Source organism: Lucilia cuprina, chromosome 2 (assembly GCF_022045245.1).
Source record: "Lucilia cuprina isolate Lc7/37 chromosome 2, ASM2204524v1, whole genome shotgun sequence".
NCBI classification, from domain to species: Eukaryota; Metazoa; Arthropoda; class Insecta; order Diptera; family Calliphoridae; genus Lucilia; species Lucilia cuprina.
The window spans coordinates 70,729,955-70,743,114 of record NC_060950.1 but is presented as its reverse complement, the minus strand read 5'-3'; the positions used below and the strand labels follow the sequence as shown (position 1 = coordinate 70,743,114).

Below are 13,160 nucleotides of genomic sequence, written 5' to 3'. Positions count from 1 at the left end.
TAGCATTTTTTTCCAAGTCTTTTGAGAATAATATGTGACTATAAAATCTATCAATTATTTATTTTTATATTTTCCGAAATGAGATAAATATTAGTTTTACAAATCCAACACTCCTGTTGGATTTAAACCCCGGCAAAGAGTAAAAAGTTTAATAAAAACATATTGAAAACATTTTCAATTTCCAAAAGTTAAACATAATATTTTTTGCATTCATATGTAAATTTTTTAACAGGTAATTTTTTAATATATGCTTTTTAACAATATAATTGTATTATAATTTCATCTAGTATTTAGCGAAAGTGTTGTGCCAATTGTCTTCCTTAAGTTATATGAAAATAAATATGAAAAATGAATTATAATATATGATTTTTATTTTAGAAGTTAAACAGTTTTTTATATGTTAAATACATTCAAAAGTTCATTAAATCAAACTGAATAAAAACGCTCATATAACCAGGTTGATGTCATGGCTAAATATAGATTATATTTCCTTAAAATAGTAAAAAAACCAAAATAAATTAATATAAAAATAATAGTAATTTTTATAAAAAAAATGTAATAGTTTAATTTAACTCCATGTAATGGTGTTAATTGCTATTAAAATAACAAGAAAAAATAAACATAATTAATTATTTTTTATTAAACACAAATGTGGCCCCATTATTAATTTATTTAACCGTTAAAGATTTATATAAATTTTATTTATTTTATTAAAACAAATAACACTATATACACTCACAAAATGACACATACAAATATACATACAGACATAAATGTTAAATAAATAAAATCTATAGTTAATTAGTTGTCGTATGTACCATCATACATTTATGAATACTAATTTGATTGATTGGTTGTTTGATTGATTGAATAAATTGTAAATAAAACTAGACGTACTATATAAATAAATAAATTAATAAATAAATAAATAATAAATTGAAATAAAATTTATGTAAATTGATTCTGAATAAGCATAAAATAAACATGCTATAAAAATATAAATAATCTATATAAATATATAAACAAATACAATAACAACAAAGTAATGAGTAAAAAAATATGTATTAAAAAAATCATAATTATTAAATACTTACAAACATACTTACACATATAGTATATTATTATAGTATTGTAAAATAGTTAAAAGAAATAAAATAAATAAATATATTTAAAAATAGTCATATCTTAAATACAAGTAATACTAATAATATAAATGATAATGATAACAACAACAAATAAAAAATTAAATATAATATAAATAAAAATAAACATAGAAGTAAAAATAATAATTAAATTATAATTAAACATAATTTTGCAAATAAATATAAATAAAAATTTAATGAGAATAATAATGAAAAAAAAAATTAAAGATCTTTTATATAATCTTGTATTGGTGGGTATTGCTTTTTGTATAAAAATTATCATTTTATTTCCTCCGGAAAGAAAAAAATCAGTATCAGTACCAAGGCTATGCCAAATCAACGAAGTGCATTAATTTCATTTATTTAAAATATTTTTTAATGTAAAGATACATATTCAGAGGACCTTATATTTATTATGCACCATATTTTGGAAAGGAATAGTATTCAAAAATTATTCACAGTATTTTATTTAAAACTAACAAATATCATATCATATTGTTTATAATATTTCCGAATATAATTCTTTTCCAGAATATTACACATAATAAACGAAAGCATCCGAAATATATTCTGGATTTGATTTGATTTTCATATAAAACTTCTTAAAAGCAAATGTGATAGAATTATATATAATTTCGATCTTGAATGTATATGTGATTTTCAAGAAACTGATTTCAATATACATTTAGACGGATAGACACACAGATAGACAGGCAGAAAGATAGCATCTGCAATTTATTGAAAAATTGAAATGTGATAGAATGTGATTGAAGATTTGGATTTCGAAGATATCTAAGATATTCAAAAAATTGATTTCAATACACAACTAGATGGATAGACAGTCAGGAAAGATGTACTGACTCACATTTCTTAATGGACTTCGCAATCTATACATACAAAACTGTTGAAACGTACTTTTATTTCTCTATAATTTCAGAAGTGTTGTTTGTATTAAGAAGATTTCATATCAATGAAAGAAAACCATATCTCTTAATTTGACAAAATTTTCCGTTGTGCGTTAAAGACCAACCGCTCTACATACAGCAAAATAGTTAGCATATTAAATAATTCCCTAAATGTAACAGATATAATGAACTATTTTATGAAGACATAGCACTTTTCAAATCTACTAAAACTTAGCCAATTAAAAAAATAAGTTTGATTAAAAATTAAATCTTTTATTTGGACATAATACTTTATTTCACTCAATTATTTTGTAAATTAAAGTAGCTGAACTTTAATAGTTTTTTCAAATAATGTTCATATTTTTTATTTTCAATTAAATTACATATCTTTTCACATTTTTATTTGTTACGACTTAATAAGTTAACGGCACTATTTTTAAAGTTTGAAAATTTCATGCAGTTCAAGGTTGGTTTTTCCAAAAAATAAATATAAAAATTAAATAAATAAATAATTACAAATAAAAAAATAAATAGTTTAACTAAATGGACTTTCATTAAATATTGTTTTTATTCTTGTTTTTAATTAAAATCAATTTATCTCCTAAGATTTGTTTCTTAAAAAAAAGAATTATTATCAACTGATGCTTTAAAAGAAATTTGTGTACAAATACGAGTATAAGTCATTTAAAGGTTTGAAGAAAGTTTTTATGTTAAAAAATAAATAGTTAATAAAATTTTTTAATAAAATTTCATAAGACAACAGTCGAAGCTTAAATACTTCATCGAAGAGAGAAAAATTGATTTTAGTTTTAATTAGGATTTAAAATTTTATAGTTTCTTTTACGAAAGTCCTTTTTTACAAAGAGAAAGTTTAATTAAATTCATGGTTACTAAGTAGAATAAATCAATTCATTTTTTTAAAGCATGCAATAGAATGAAAAAAAAAACTTAAAAATCTAAAAATTTATAAAAAAATAGAAAAAAGTAAAAAAAAAAGTTCAAAGTTCAACTCCAAACTTTAATGGGGTTTTTTACCACTGGTTTGAAGGTCTACGCTCAGCACCGGGTGCTGCAGATCCAGAAAATCGTGGTGATGAGGCGTTGGATGATGTGGTAGGCATTGTCGATGTGGTTGCCTCATTAGCTTGTAGGGTGTGTATAGCCGTCAGCATTTTCTTGCGGGCGCCAAATGCTGTTATACCCAATTCCATAAGATTCTCTTCAGTAAGTGTTGAAAACATTTCCAAATCAATTTCGTTTAAAACGAAAATTTCTGAAAAAAATATTTAGAAGTATAAACTATTTCTCTAACACATTAAAAAAAACTTACTAATGTAATGCTCCAATCCCAAAGCTGTCAGCAATGAATGTATGTCTTTGTATTGGGTTAATTGTAAGCGACGGCTGGCGGACGTCGAATCAACAATTCCAGTTGTTGCACCCAAACCATATGGTGAAGCAAGAATACCAGCTCCTGCAAGCCCACGTTGCCAAGGTGCTAAATCATCAACAGTCTCAATTGGAGCAGGTGAAGTGCGACTCAAGCCCATACCCATCCAATTAGGTGTGGGTGTACGTAGCTCACCAGCAACGGGAGGACGTTCCATAGCCTTAAAACCCATGGCGCGCTTAATGTCAAAATCAAAAGTACGATTGTGCTGAAAAAATTTATTGTTAAAAAAAAGATTTGTTGGATTAAATTTAGAATGTTAAGACAAACCTTTAAGTCATAATGTAAATTACGATAACTTTCAGCGCTACCGGGGATCAAAGGTCCAATTGGTCCAGAAGCATTCAAGCCCAACAGAACTCCATCACTCGACCTCCTACCCAAACGACTACAACCAGCTTCACTGCTATAGTTCGAATCCGGCGAAAAAGGTGATGGTCTATTGGCCGTTAATAAAGTGGCGCCATTAGGGCCAACATTTGAACCGGTCGCTAATGAATTTCCATATGGTGGATAAGCCTGTTCCAAAGATGTAGTACTACTGCTGAAACTTTGATAACCGCTAGTATTGTTACTGCAACTGTTGCGAGGTGAAACATTATGAGTTTGATGTGCTGCTTGCTGTTGCTGTTGCTGCAAATGCGAAGGAGGTTGCATTTGTTGTTGAGCTTGTTGTTGCTGAACTTGTTGTTGATGTTGCTGTTGCATAACTTGTAGATAATTGTTGTTGTGGTTATGTTGTGGTGGTTGGTGTTGCTGCTGCTGCCGGGCATAAGTGTTGTTGTGGATCTGCAAATACTTTTGAGTCGGCGAGCAAATGCCCGTTGGAGTGCTGGGGTATAAACCTCCAAATTGTTGTCTATTTAATTGATTCATATTGTGATTGTTATTGTTGTTATTATTTGCATTGTTATTATTATTGTTGTGGTTAAGCAACAAATTATTATTGTTGCCATAGGGTGATATTTGTACCTGCCCTGTTGGCATAACATTCGGAGTCTTAGGACTCTCTGTATAGCCAGCCAACAAAGCCGTCAATGTGGTACGATATACCAAATTGAGATCTTTGTCCTGTGGCATAAAATATGTATCCGGTATTTCCGGCCTAATCATCGGTGTTGTCAAACGTAAAATCTCATGACGGGCTTCGTAGATTTTGTCTAAGATTAAAGTCATTAGATGCGAATATGCTAAATTAAAAACAAAGTGGGAGAAGAATTGATCTTACCTATAAACTTTTCCACACCCTTTACAACAATGGCCAAAGTGCTTTGTCGTTGCTTTTGACGTAACGTTATGTAAACGCCATATTTAGTGCTAAGGCTCATTATTTCAGAGGCATCGTTTTGATTATCGGGAAAGTCAAATATTAAAGCGATCGGTAAATTACCCTAAAAATAAGACATCGTTTGAAAAGTAAGTTTTAATAAAACTTAATAATACCGAAAACGTATAGTTCACTTGGAAAAGTACTTACGAGTAATTGTTGTCGTGCTTTATAGACACCTTCAATGGTCCCAGTAATAGTCACTTGAGATTTTTTTAATGGTTTAACATTCATATCCGATAAATCGGGAAATATTATCTTAACAGAAAAACGAAAATAAAGTTGAATTATACAATGATATACATAATAAATTTTACCTTAGTATTTGTACGTTCCATAATACTCAATAAATTTGTATTATTTTTTCCTTTAACAATTTCATGATGCTGCGGAGAAATTTCCAGCTGCATATTCACCAAGATTTGATTCTGAAAACAAAGACATATTGTTGCTTAAAAATGAAAATTTTAAGAATAAACTATACAAACTGCTATATTTTCACAAGAATAATTTATAAGTGTTTGTGTGGCTTCTTGGACTTTTCCTGCTTCCTTTTCAGATCCTTTGACCAAAACTAAAGATGAATGCAATTTAGGACGAGAAGAAAAAATGACCTGAAGAAGTTTTTAAGTATTTAAAGTTAAAGTTACCTTTATATAGTTAAAATTTGTTACCTGCACATTATATTTCTGCTCAACCATTGTTACATATGGAGTTTCTCTGTCTGGTTGTGGGCGTCCTGGTGCCATAACTGGCAATTCAAAAGAAATTAATAATGGTGTAGATAAACGAACCAAAGCTCTGGCTTTTTCTACACCTTCCAAGGAACCACATAAAGAAACTTGATTGGATTTTTCGGTAGGATTCGAACGATTCGAATCGGGAAAATGTATATGCGTCGCTGTATCTTCCATTATGCGTTTAATATTATTTCCACCACGTCCTATAATATAGGAGTGATCCGTATAAGAGACATCCATTTTCATAATAACTCGTGTGCCCTTAAATAATGTATATTTTAAACATTGAAAATAGAGAGATTTTAGCCTTACTTACTCTTGAGTCTAGATTAGCTAAAATACGTTCTTTAGCTTTTGCTACTTCATCAGCTTTACCTACTATACGAACATGAGGATCTGTTTATTCATTTAAAGAGAATAAAAAGAGTTAACGAAATCTATTTTCTGATAATAATGTTATCATACCTTTTTTACTCTTTGCGCCAATTTTAAGTCTACAAGGCCAGCTTATATAAGTTTCAGTAGTTTTCATGACCTTTTAAGAAAAAGTTTTTCAAAATTGTGTTTGATTTATTTTGGTAAAGTATATATCACTTACGCTTTCAAAAAAGTACTCTGCTCCATTCATGCCCTCGATAGAACTGTCAGCTAAAAATATATATGTATATTTATTTTCTATCGTAAAGTAAAAAGTTTTTCCATCTTTTACTATATTCGGCTATATCGAATATTATATACACAATATGAATGAATATTAATTACGGAAAATATTTGCGGCTTTACAAAATCTTTACAGAATTTAAAATGGTAAATAATACTTTCCAATTACCTATGTATGTTCCCAATTATTAGCCATAAAGTATTTTTTGTAATTGGCCCTGTATAGGTAGTTGGATCGATCCCGGTTCGATATTCATTTGTTTCTACAATACATGTTTATGTTGAATATAGTGTGAAAGTGAGTGACGAGGTCATTTTCTGAATAGAGCCTTATATTGACGAGGGTCAATTGTAATTGTTTTAGAGATATTTTGATTTCTATAAACTAATTGTATTAATTCCATAACTATACAATCATTTTATGTTAGATGTGGTCAATTATAAACTGAAACGCATATGACATTTGTTATTTCACCGTTATACTGATATTATTAACCCAGCTTTATATGAGAGGTTTTTGTACCGATGCTCACAAACTTTAATATAAGGATTTTCGTATCTATAAAGCTCATATATGTTGAATTTTGTCACGTAAATCATGAGCATTAGTCACGATTGCTGTATAATCAACTTAATACTTGTGCAAATTTTCAAATGTTTAACTCTTATATAACCTTCTCACAAAGGTGAACATAAACAAAAATATACTTTAAGATTTGTTATTATTTATAAGAAATCTTACCTTTTATCATTTGTTCCAATTTCTGTCGGTCCACTTTAAAACGTTCGGTATGTAAGTCATCTGGATTAGTGACGCCCAATTTCATGGCTATCGCTCGTATATCACTCCAATCGCTATCCACAGATGAAATTTCACTTTGAGTTTCGCTGGGTGCTCCACTCGATGGGGCCAATGTAGCAGCAGCTGAAGCAGCCGCAACAGAGGCAGCAGTAGGGTACAAAAGTTTATTGATACAAGAAATCATGGTGCTTTTTGAAAAAGGTTTGTGAATAGAATACAGTACTCTAAAGAAGACTCGAGGTTTAGTACATAAAGTCCTTAAAGCTTTTTTGTGGTATGAAGTTTAGTTTCACAATTATAAAAGTGAAAAGCTGAAAATATTTAAAGAAAATTTACGAATCTTAACTAAATTAATTAAATTTGTTTCAACCAAGACAAGAACTATTTAGTACTGGTTTTATTTTTGGAAATTTAGAACTGGAAAAATAAATAAAAAACAATATGGAGACTTCTTAAATTAAAGAATTATTACCTTGGATTATTGGTTTTTGTTATGAAAAATTGTAAATCACTTTATGTTAAATAAAATATGAAAGTAGAGATACACAGGATGAAATAATAAATTTTGTAAAATTACATTAATATCTAAAACACAAAATTTCATGACAAATTGGCAAAGTTGTCTTAAGTTTTTATAAAACAGCATTTATGCAGGTATACTTAAATACGCGAAACAAAATTAAATCTTAATTTAATTTATTTTGTTTAAAATATTACAATTTATTTCAGGTTAGAAATAATAATTTATTTATTTTTTTATGTTTCATTAAACACTTTAATTATAAAAAATGTTTTCACTGGTGCTCTTGTGGTCAAATTTAATAAGCAATTCCATTCGAAAAATGTGTTTAATGGAAAAAAATAAAATGCACTTGTCTTAAAAAAACAGAACGAAATAAACTCTAGTTGTTCTAGTTAAGGTCTCACAAGTTAAACTAAACATATTCAAAGTACTTAGACCTGCCAATAAATTGCAATACATAATATTAATTTAATAGTAAAAGATCTCATTTATGCTCTCTGAGTATTAACAAAAATAAATTTAACGGTTTTTAAGTTCAATGACCGTTGAGAGTGTTTTGATATGTTTTTTGTTGAATTATGTTATTGCCGTTTTTTCTTTAAACATCTTTTCAATACAACAGTTTGCAAAGCGCTGGATAATTTTTATGGTTTGTCTTCTATTGCTTTTTTGCTTTTTCCTGAGAGTTACTATAAAAGCTTTAGCTCAGAGATTTTCATGTTAAGTAACATAAAGAAAATAAGGGTGATAAATAAAAATGTAATGTAAAAGTGAAAGCAGTGATGTAAACCATTGTCGTTTTAGGAAGATAAAAGCGTTTCTAGAGAAACATTTATAAAAAATGTTTATCCTTAAACTACTGAGGGATTAAACATAAAAAAGTTTAAAAAATTAGTGATAGCTTTGTCCACATGAGCTTTTGATGCTATCGTTTAATGTTAGTAATAAGGGACAGAGAATTCACTAACCAACGAATGGTCAAAAATATCTTATTTCTTTCACATTAAAAAAAACTCAAACATTTGTCCAATTCACAATCATTGACGCGTATTTGTATGCAGAAAAAATACTTACGTACATATGTAAACCATAATTATTTTTTTAATAATTATGTAGAATATTATTTTTTTTTAATTTTAATATAAACGTCCAGCAGGATGATTACAGTCATTTTATAAAATTTTTTATCAATGTGAATAAACATTTATTTGCACATATTATATTACATTTTTCATTTTTTAGAGTTTCCATTTCATTAAATTATTTTTATTAGGAATAATATTTTTCGTACTTACTTTGAAAGTGGCTCAATAACCAAAATGAAAAAAAAGAACAAAAATTTAAAACGCGAAACGTAGAATGAAAAACAAACTTGTCGATACAGAAAATTTAAGCAAACGTAAAAGGGAACACGCGAATTATAATAAAAAAATAATAATTGTAAGTCGAAACACTTGAAAATTTTAATATGTTTTTGTTGTTGTTTTACAATTTACATAAAAAAATTAATTTTAACATTAATTTAATGTCAATTGGTCAAATAAATAAAATAAAAATTGTGGAAAAACCTAAAGAGGGAAGCAAGTGAATTTTTAAACAATAAAAATTACTTCTTCCAAAATAATAACAAAAGGGGCTAAATACAAAGTCAAATAAAAGTCAACGCGTTTAAAAGTTAAAGAAGCGGTAAATTGAAAATCGTCTAGTCAGGAATGTGTAATAACACAAATTATATTTATTTTATTTTATTTAATTTTTTTTTTAATTTTTAATGTTTTATATATATATTTTTAATTTATATTGTTTAATGAAAATTCTTAGCTTAAGATTTATTTAGAGCAGCGTAATTTTGTTTCAATGAGTGACCGTATATTGTGAGCGATAGAAGGTGTAGGCAATCACTAAAATCTAAAAAATATTACAAATAGGTATAAACACTGATTATTTAAAAGATGTTTAATTCATTGAGTGATTTTTTAAAAAGAAAATAAGAACAAAAGACAATTATTTCAACGAGAAGAATAACGGTAGTTGGTTTAAAAAAATATGTCAAAATAAAAACAAGTAAACATGTTAAGCTGCTGTAAACAGGGGAAGTATAGCTAAGTCATTGAAGACTCTTTAAAGCTAAGTTAACAAATTCTTATATAAAAATGTCTTCAGTTATTTTCATTGTAAATTTGCATTTTCCTTAACCTTCGCATATTATTTTAACTTTGTTGAATATCACATGGCTTTTATGGCGCTTATAAATCGATTTAAAGAAAATTAACTTCAATTATGCTGTTGCCCAACAAGTGCAAACATACATACAGCATACAAACGAAGCGATTGAACTTTACACTCTGCCTCAGATTGCATGGCTGCCTCACTATGCTTGCAAAACTTTTTGTATAAAAGATGATACGTTTGGAGTATGTATCGAGGGTAATAAAATCCTATAATTTAAATTAAGGAAGACAGTTAACAGCACAAGCTTTAACCTTCCTATGTTTGGATTACATATTTACATACACTTTTAAATTGCCACATATACTTATGTGTCCATACAAATTTATATATCCTATATGGGTAATGGTAATGTCAACAACAAAAATTTGCATTTATGTACAATAGGAAAAGATTACAGTATAATTGGCTTACATTTCACACAAAATCTCTAAAAAAAATAGGAGCAATAGATTTTTTATACTTTTTAAAAAAAACTTTCAAGAAAACTTACATTGTAAAAAGTAATGACTTAAAAAGATAATTACACTTCCTTTTACCACGTATTCATTAGCATTTTAACTCATTATTTGAACGCGGTGATGGCATTAGGGGCAAGTACTTCGCTTACAAATACGGAGTTGAAAAACTACTTGTAATATAAAAAGAAGCAGCAAGAATACATACAAGGGAAATCGTTTTGTTAGTTAGTAAGATCTTACAATGTTGGCAGAAAAAAATGAAAATTCGAAAACGCTGTGATTTGACTGACAATGAAATTGTAAGGCTTTCTTACAATCGTCTGAATTTATTTGTAATTAACAAAATGTTCATCTTTTACCAATGCACATTTCATTCCCAGATCTGACAACGGTGTAAGTTATATATCATATTAAAAGAAAGTCTAGTAATGACTTTTGAGTAAGTAAAAGTCATTATCACGTTCTTGCTTGGATGCTTTAATATTTTTTTAGTTGTACGTACTATATAATAACAAAATCAATTTTAAAATAAAAGTCATATAAATAAAAAGTTTCTGGCAACTATAGTTTTTAAATTACAAAAAAAGGGAAGATCAAAACAAAAGCAAATCCATACTAATGAAGCAGCTGAATGAACGAAGCAGAGCTCGTTTGATCGAATAAGTAAGAGTGTTATATTTGACTAGGTATATCGATCAATATTTCAATGTATCACAAACGGAATGAAAAACAATATACAATATATCTTTTTTGATGGTGGGTATAAAAAGTTGAATTATTTTAAACACTTTCCTCAAGGACATTGAGGAACTTATGGAACTTATGTGTCATTACGTCAATGGACATTATGATTTGCCATCGGTGTAGTCTTGACATTACGAAGTTGTATTTAACTAAATATTTAGATTAAAGCATATCCTCTCAGTCACATTGAAATAAAAATTATTATCTATGAACTAGAAAAACTTGTGTACAATATTATTAAATTTGTTAATAAATTATTAAAAATATAACAAATAACTTTTTTCATTTTAAATTCTTTCATGCTGGCAATAAATAACATAAATGTATATTCAAATATTATTAGTGAATGAACAAATGGGCCACAAACACAATACGAAAAAAATATGAAACAAATTTTAGAGTTGAAACATAAATCCCATAGAATAAAACTTAAGTCATTATAATATTACAAATATTGTTTGTAAAATATTTATGCTAACTAGACAAACACATACACATAGATACAAACATAAATAGATATTTATGAATTACAGTTTGTATGGCGTCAGAGAAGTTATACATTAGAGTAATAAGGATATACATTATATTATAAAAGGATAATGCTGCATTTTAAATACATATGTACATACGTATTAGTATGTAGAAATTTTTATTTAATGACTATTAAATCGAGCCAATAATGTCATCAAGATTATAACTTGATATTTTTTTCAAAATTACTCGTTGAAAATATAAAATCAGCATATGTAATTTAAAATGTTTATAATTTTAAGTGTTTTCTCATTTTATTTTATTATAAGCACATTATTTTTAAGGAAGACAATGATAAATGAAGGAAATTTAGATTTGCATAAAACTAAATTACAATTTTTATACATTCTATTGATATTAGAAAAAAAAGAAAGGTTTATTGCTCTCATCTGCACTCAATGGGTATTCGTAAATAAATATTTTGAAATGTATTAAAAATTGAATATAAACTTTATTTATGACTTAATTTTAAAATAAAATCCGGTATTTTTAATACCGCACGTAAACAAATCAAATCTTTTTATTGTGTTTCTTCTAATAAAAGAGGAACAAGAAAATAACTGAAATGAAATTGTGAACAAATTTTAGCTTCGTGCAAAATTTAATTTACCACAATTGCATGACAGCAACGATGACAAATCTAAAAGAATTTTTTTTCCAATAAAATAATATAATTCAATAAACTTTGTATATTAACTTTACCTGACATTCCAACAACGACGTCTATTATGTAAAGATAGACCTTGTTTTTCTTATTGTTGTCGTTAACTCCCTCCAGCTTTCCGATTCTCAACGTTTTTGCCTCGGATTAACTGTTTAGGTTTTTGTTCAATATATTTTTTATACATATTTTTATTAACCCTTAACATCTTGTCTTGTTGCTGATTTCTGTAGCTTGTTTTTGAAGTACTTACCCTCTCATACCAGGTGTGAGGGGGTCGAGATTGTGTGTACATTGGATGATTACACAAGAAATCAACTGTCAATTTACAACAAAACAGCATTTGTTCAATCAATGTGGACAGTGGTAATATTATAATATTTTTTGGTTCATAATATGTTAGTTCAACCAATGACTAATATTGTATCTAAAGTCCCAAGCAATAACTGTTTCTGAAAATGTTTCGAGTTAGATAGCAATCTTTTAAAAATAACAAGAAAACTAAAATATGGAGTTTTATTTTAAGACTTATGAAGTTATTCCTAATTGATTTTAAAATCCCGCAATAATAGCAAAACTTATGTAATTGTAAATTTCCATAAAAAGCAAATTCCATACCACTGTTTCAAAGTAAAAACCTGTATAAATTTGTATGATGTTTAAGGAAAAATAAGCATAAAATACTTAGAGGTAACACCTTTTTTCTTTCATGTTTTTTTTTCTGTAATTCTGAAATCATTGTATGAGTATGTTTGTTTGCAGTATGTATGTAGATACAATTTAAATGACATCATGCGTTTTAGGTATATTCCTTCCTTTCATATTTTACTTGGGCTCAACAAAACATGACACAAACGACAAAAAATTCAAGAAGTATAGAAAAAATTGTCAAATCAAATCAATTTGTGTTATTTTATTTTACGTTTTTTTTTTTGTCGTCCGTCTTTTTATTCAATATTAAACCGAGCAAATATAATGTGTTCGA

General features: G+C 27.5%; 1 protein-coding gene across 1 annotated transcript; it reads right to left on the bottom strand.

Annotated features, from left to right (window-relative positions):
- Positions 1–2,628: 2,628 nt before the first annotated feature.
- LOC111679106 (protein bicaudal C) lies at positions 2,629–8,941 on the bottom strand. Its single transcript, XM_023440615.2, has 13 exons — positions 8,845–8,941; positions 6,967–7,337; positions 6,163–6,212; positions 6,030–6,099; positions 5,881–5,960; positions 5,499–5,825; positions 5,313–5,438; positions 5,142–5,252; positions 4,975–5,082; positions 4,726–4,888; positions 3,768–4,657; positions 3,378–3,705; positions 2,629–3,320 (listed from the first exon to the last, which is right to left on the bottom strand). The coding sequence occupies exons 2-13, from the start codon at positions 7,208–7,210 to the stop codon at positions 3,079–3,081; spliced, it is 2,739 nt and encodes a 912-aa protein (XP_023296383.2). The 5' UTR covers positions 7,211–7,337; positions 8,845–8,941; the 3' UTR covers positions 2,629–3,078.
- Between the last annotated feature and the right edge of the window lie 4,219 nt (positions 8,942–13,160).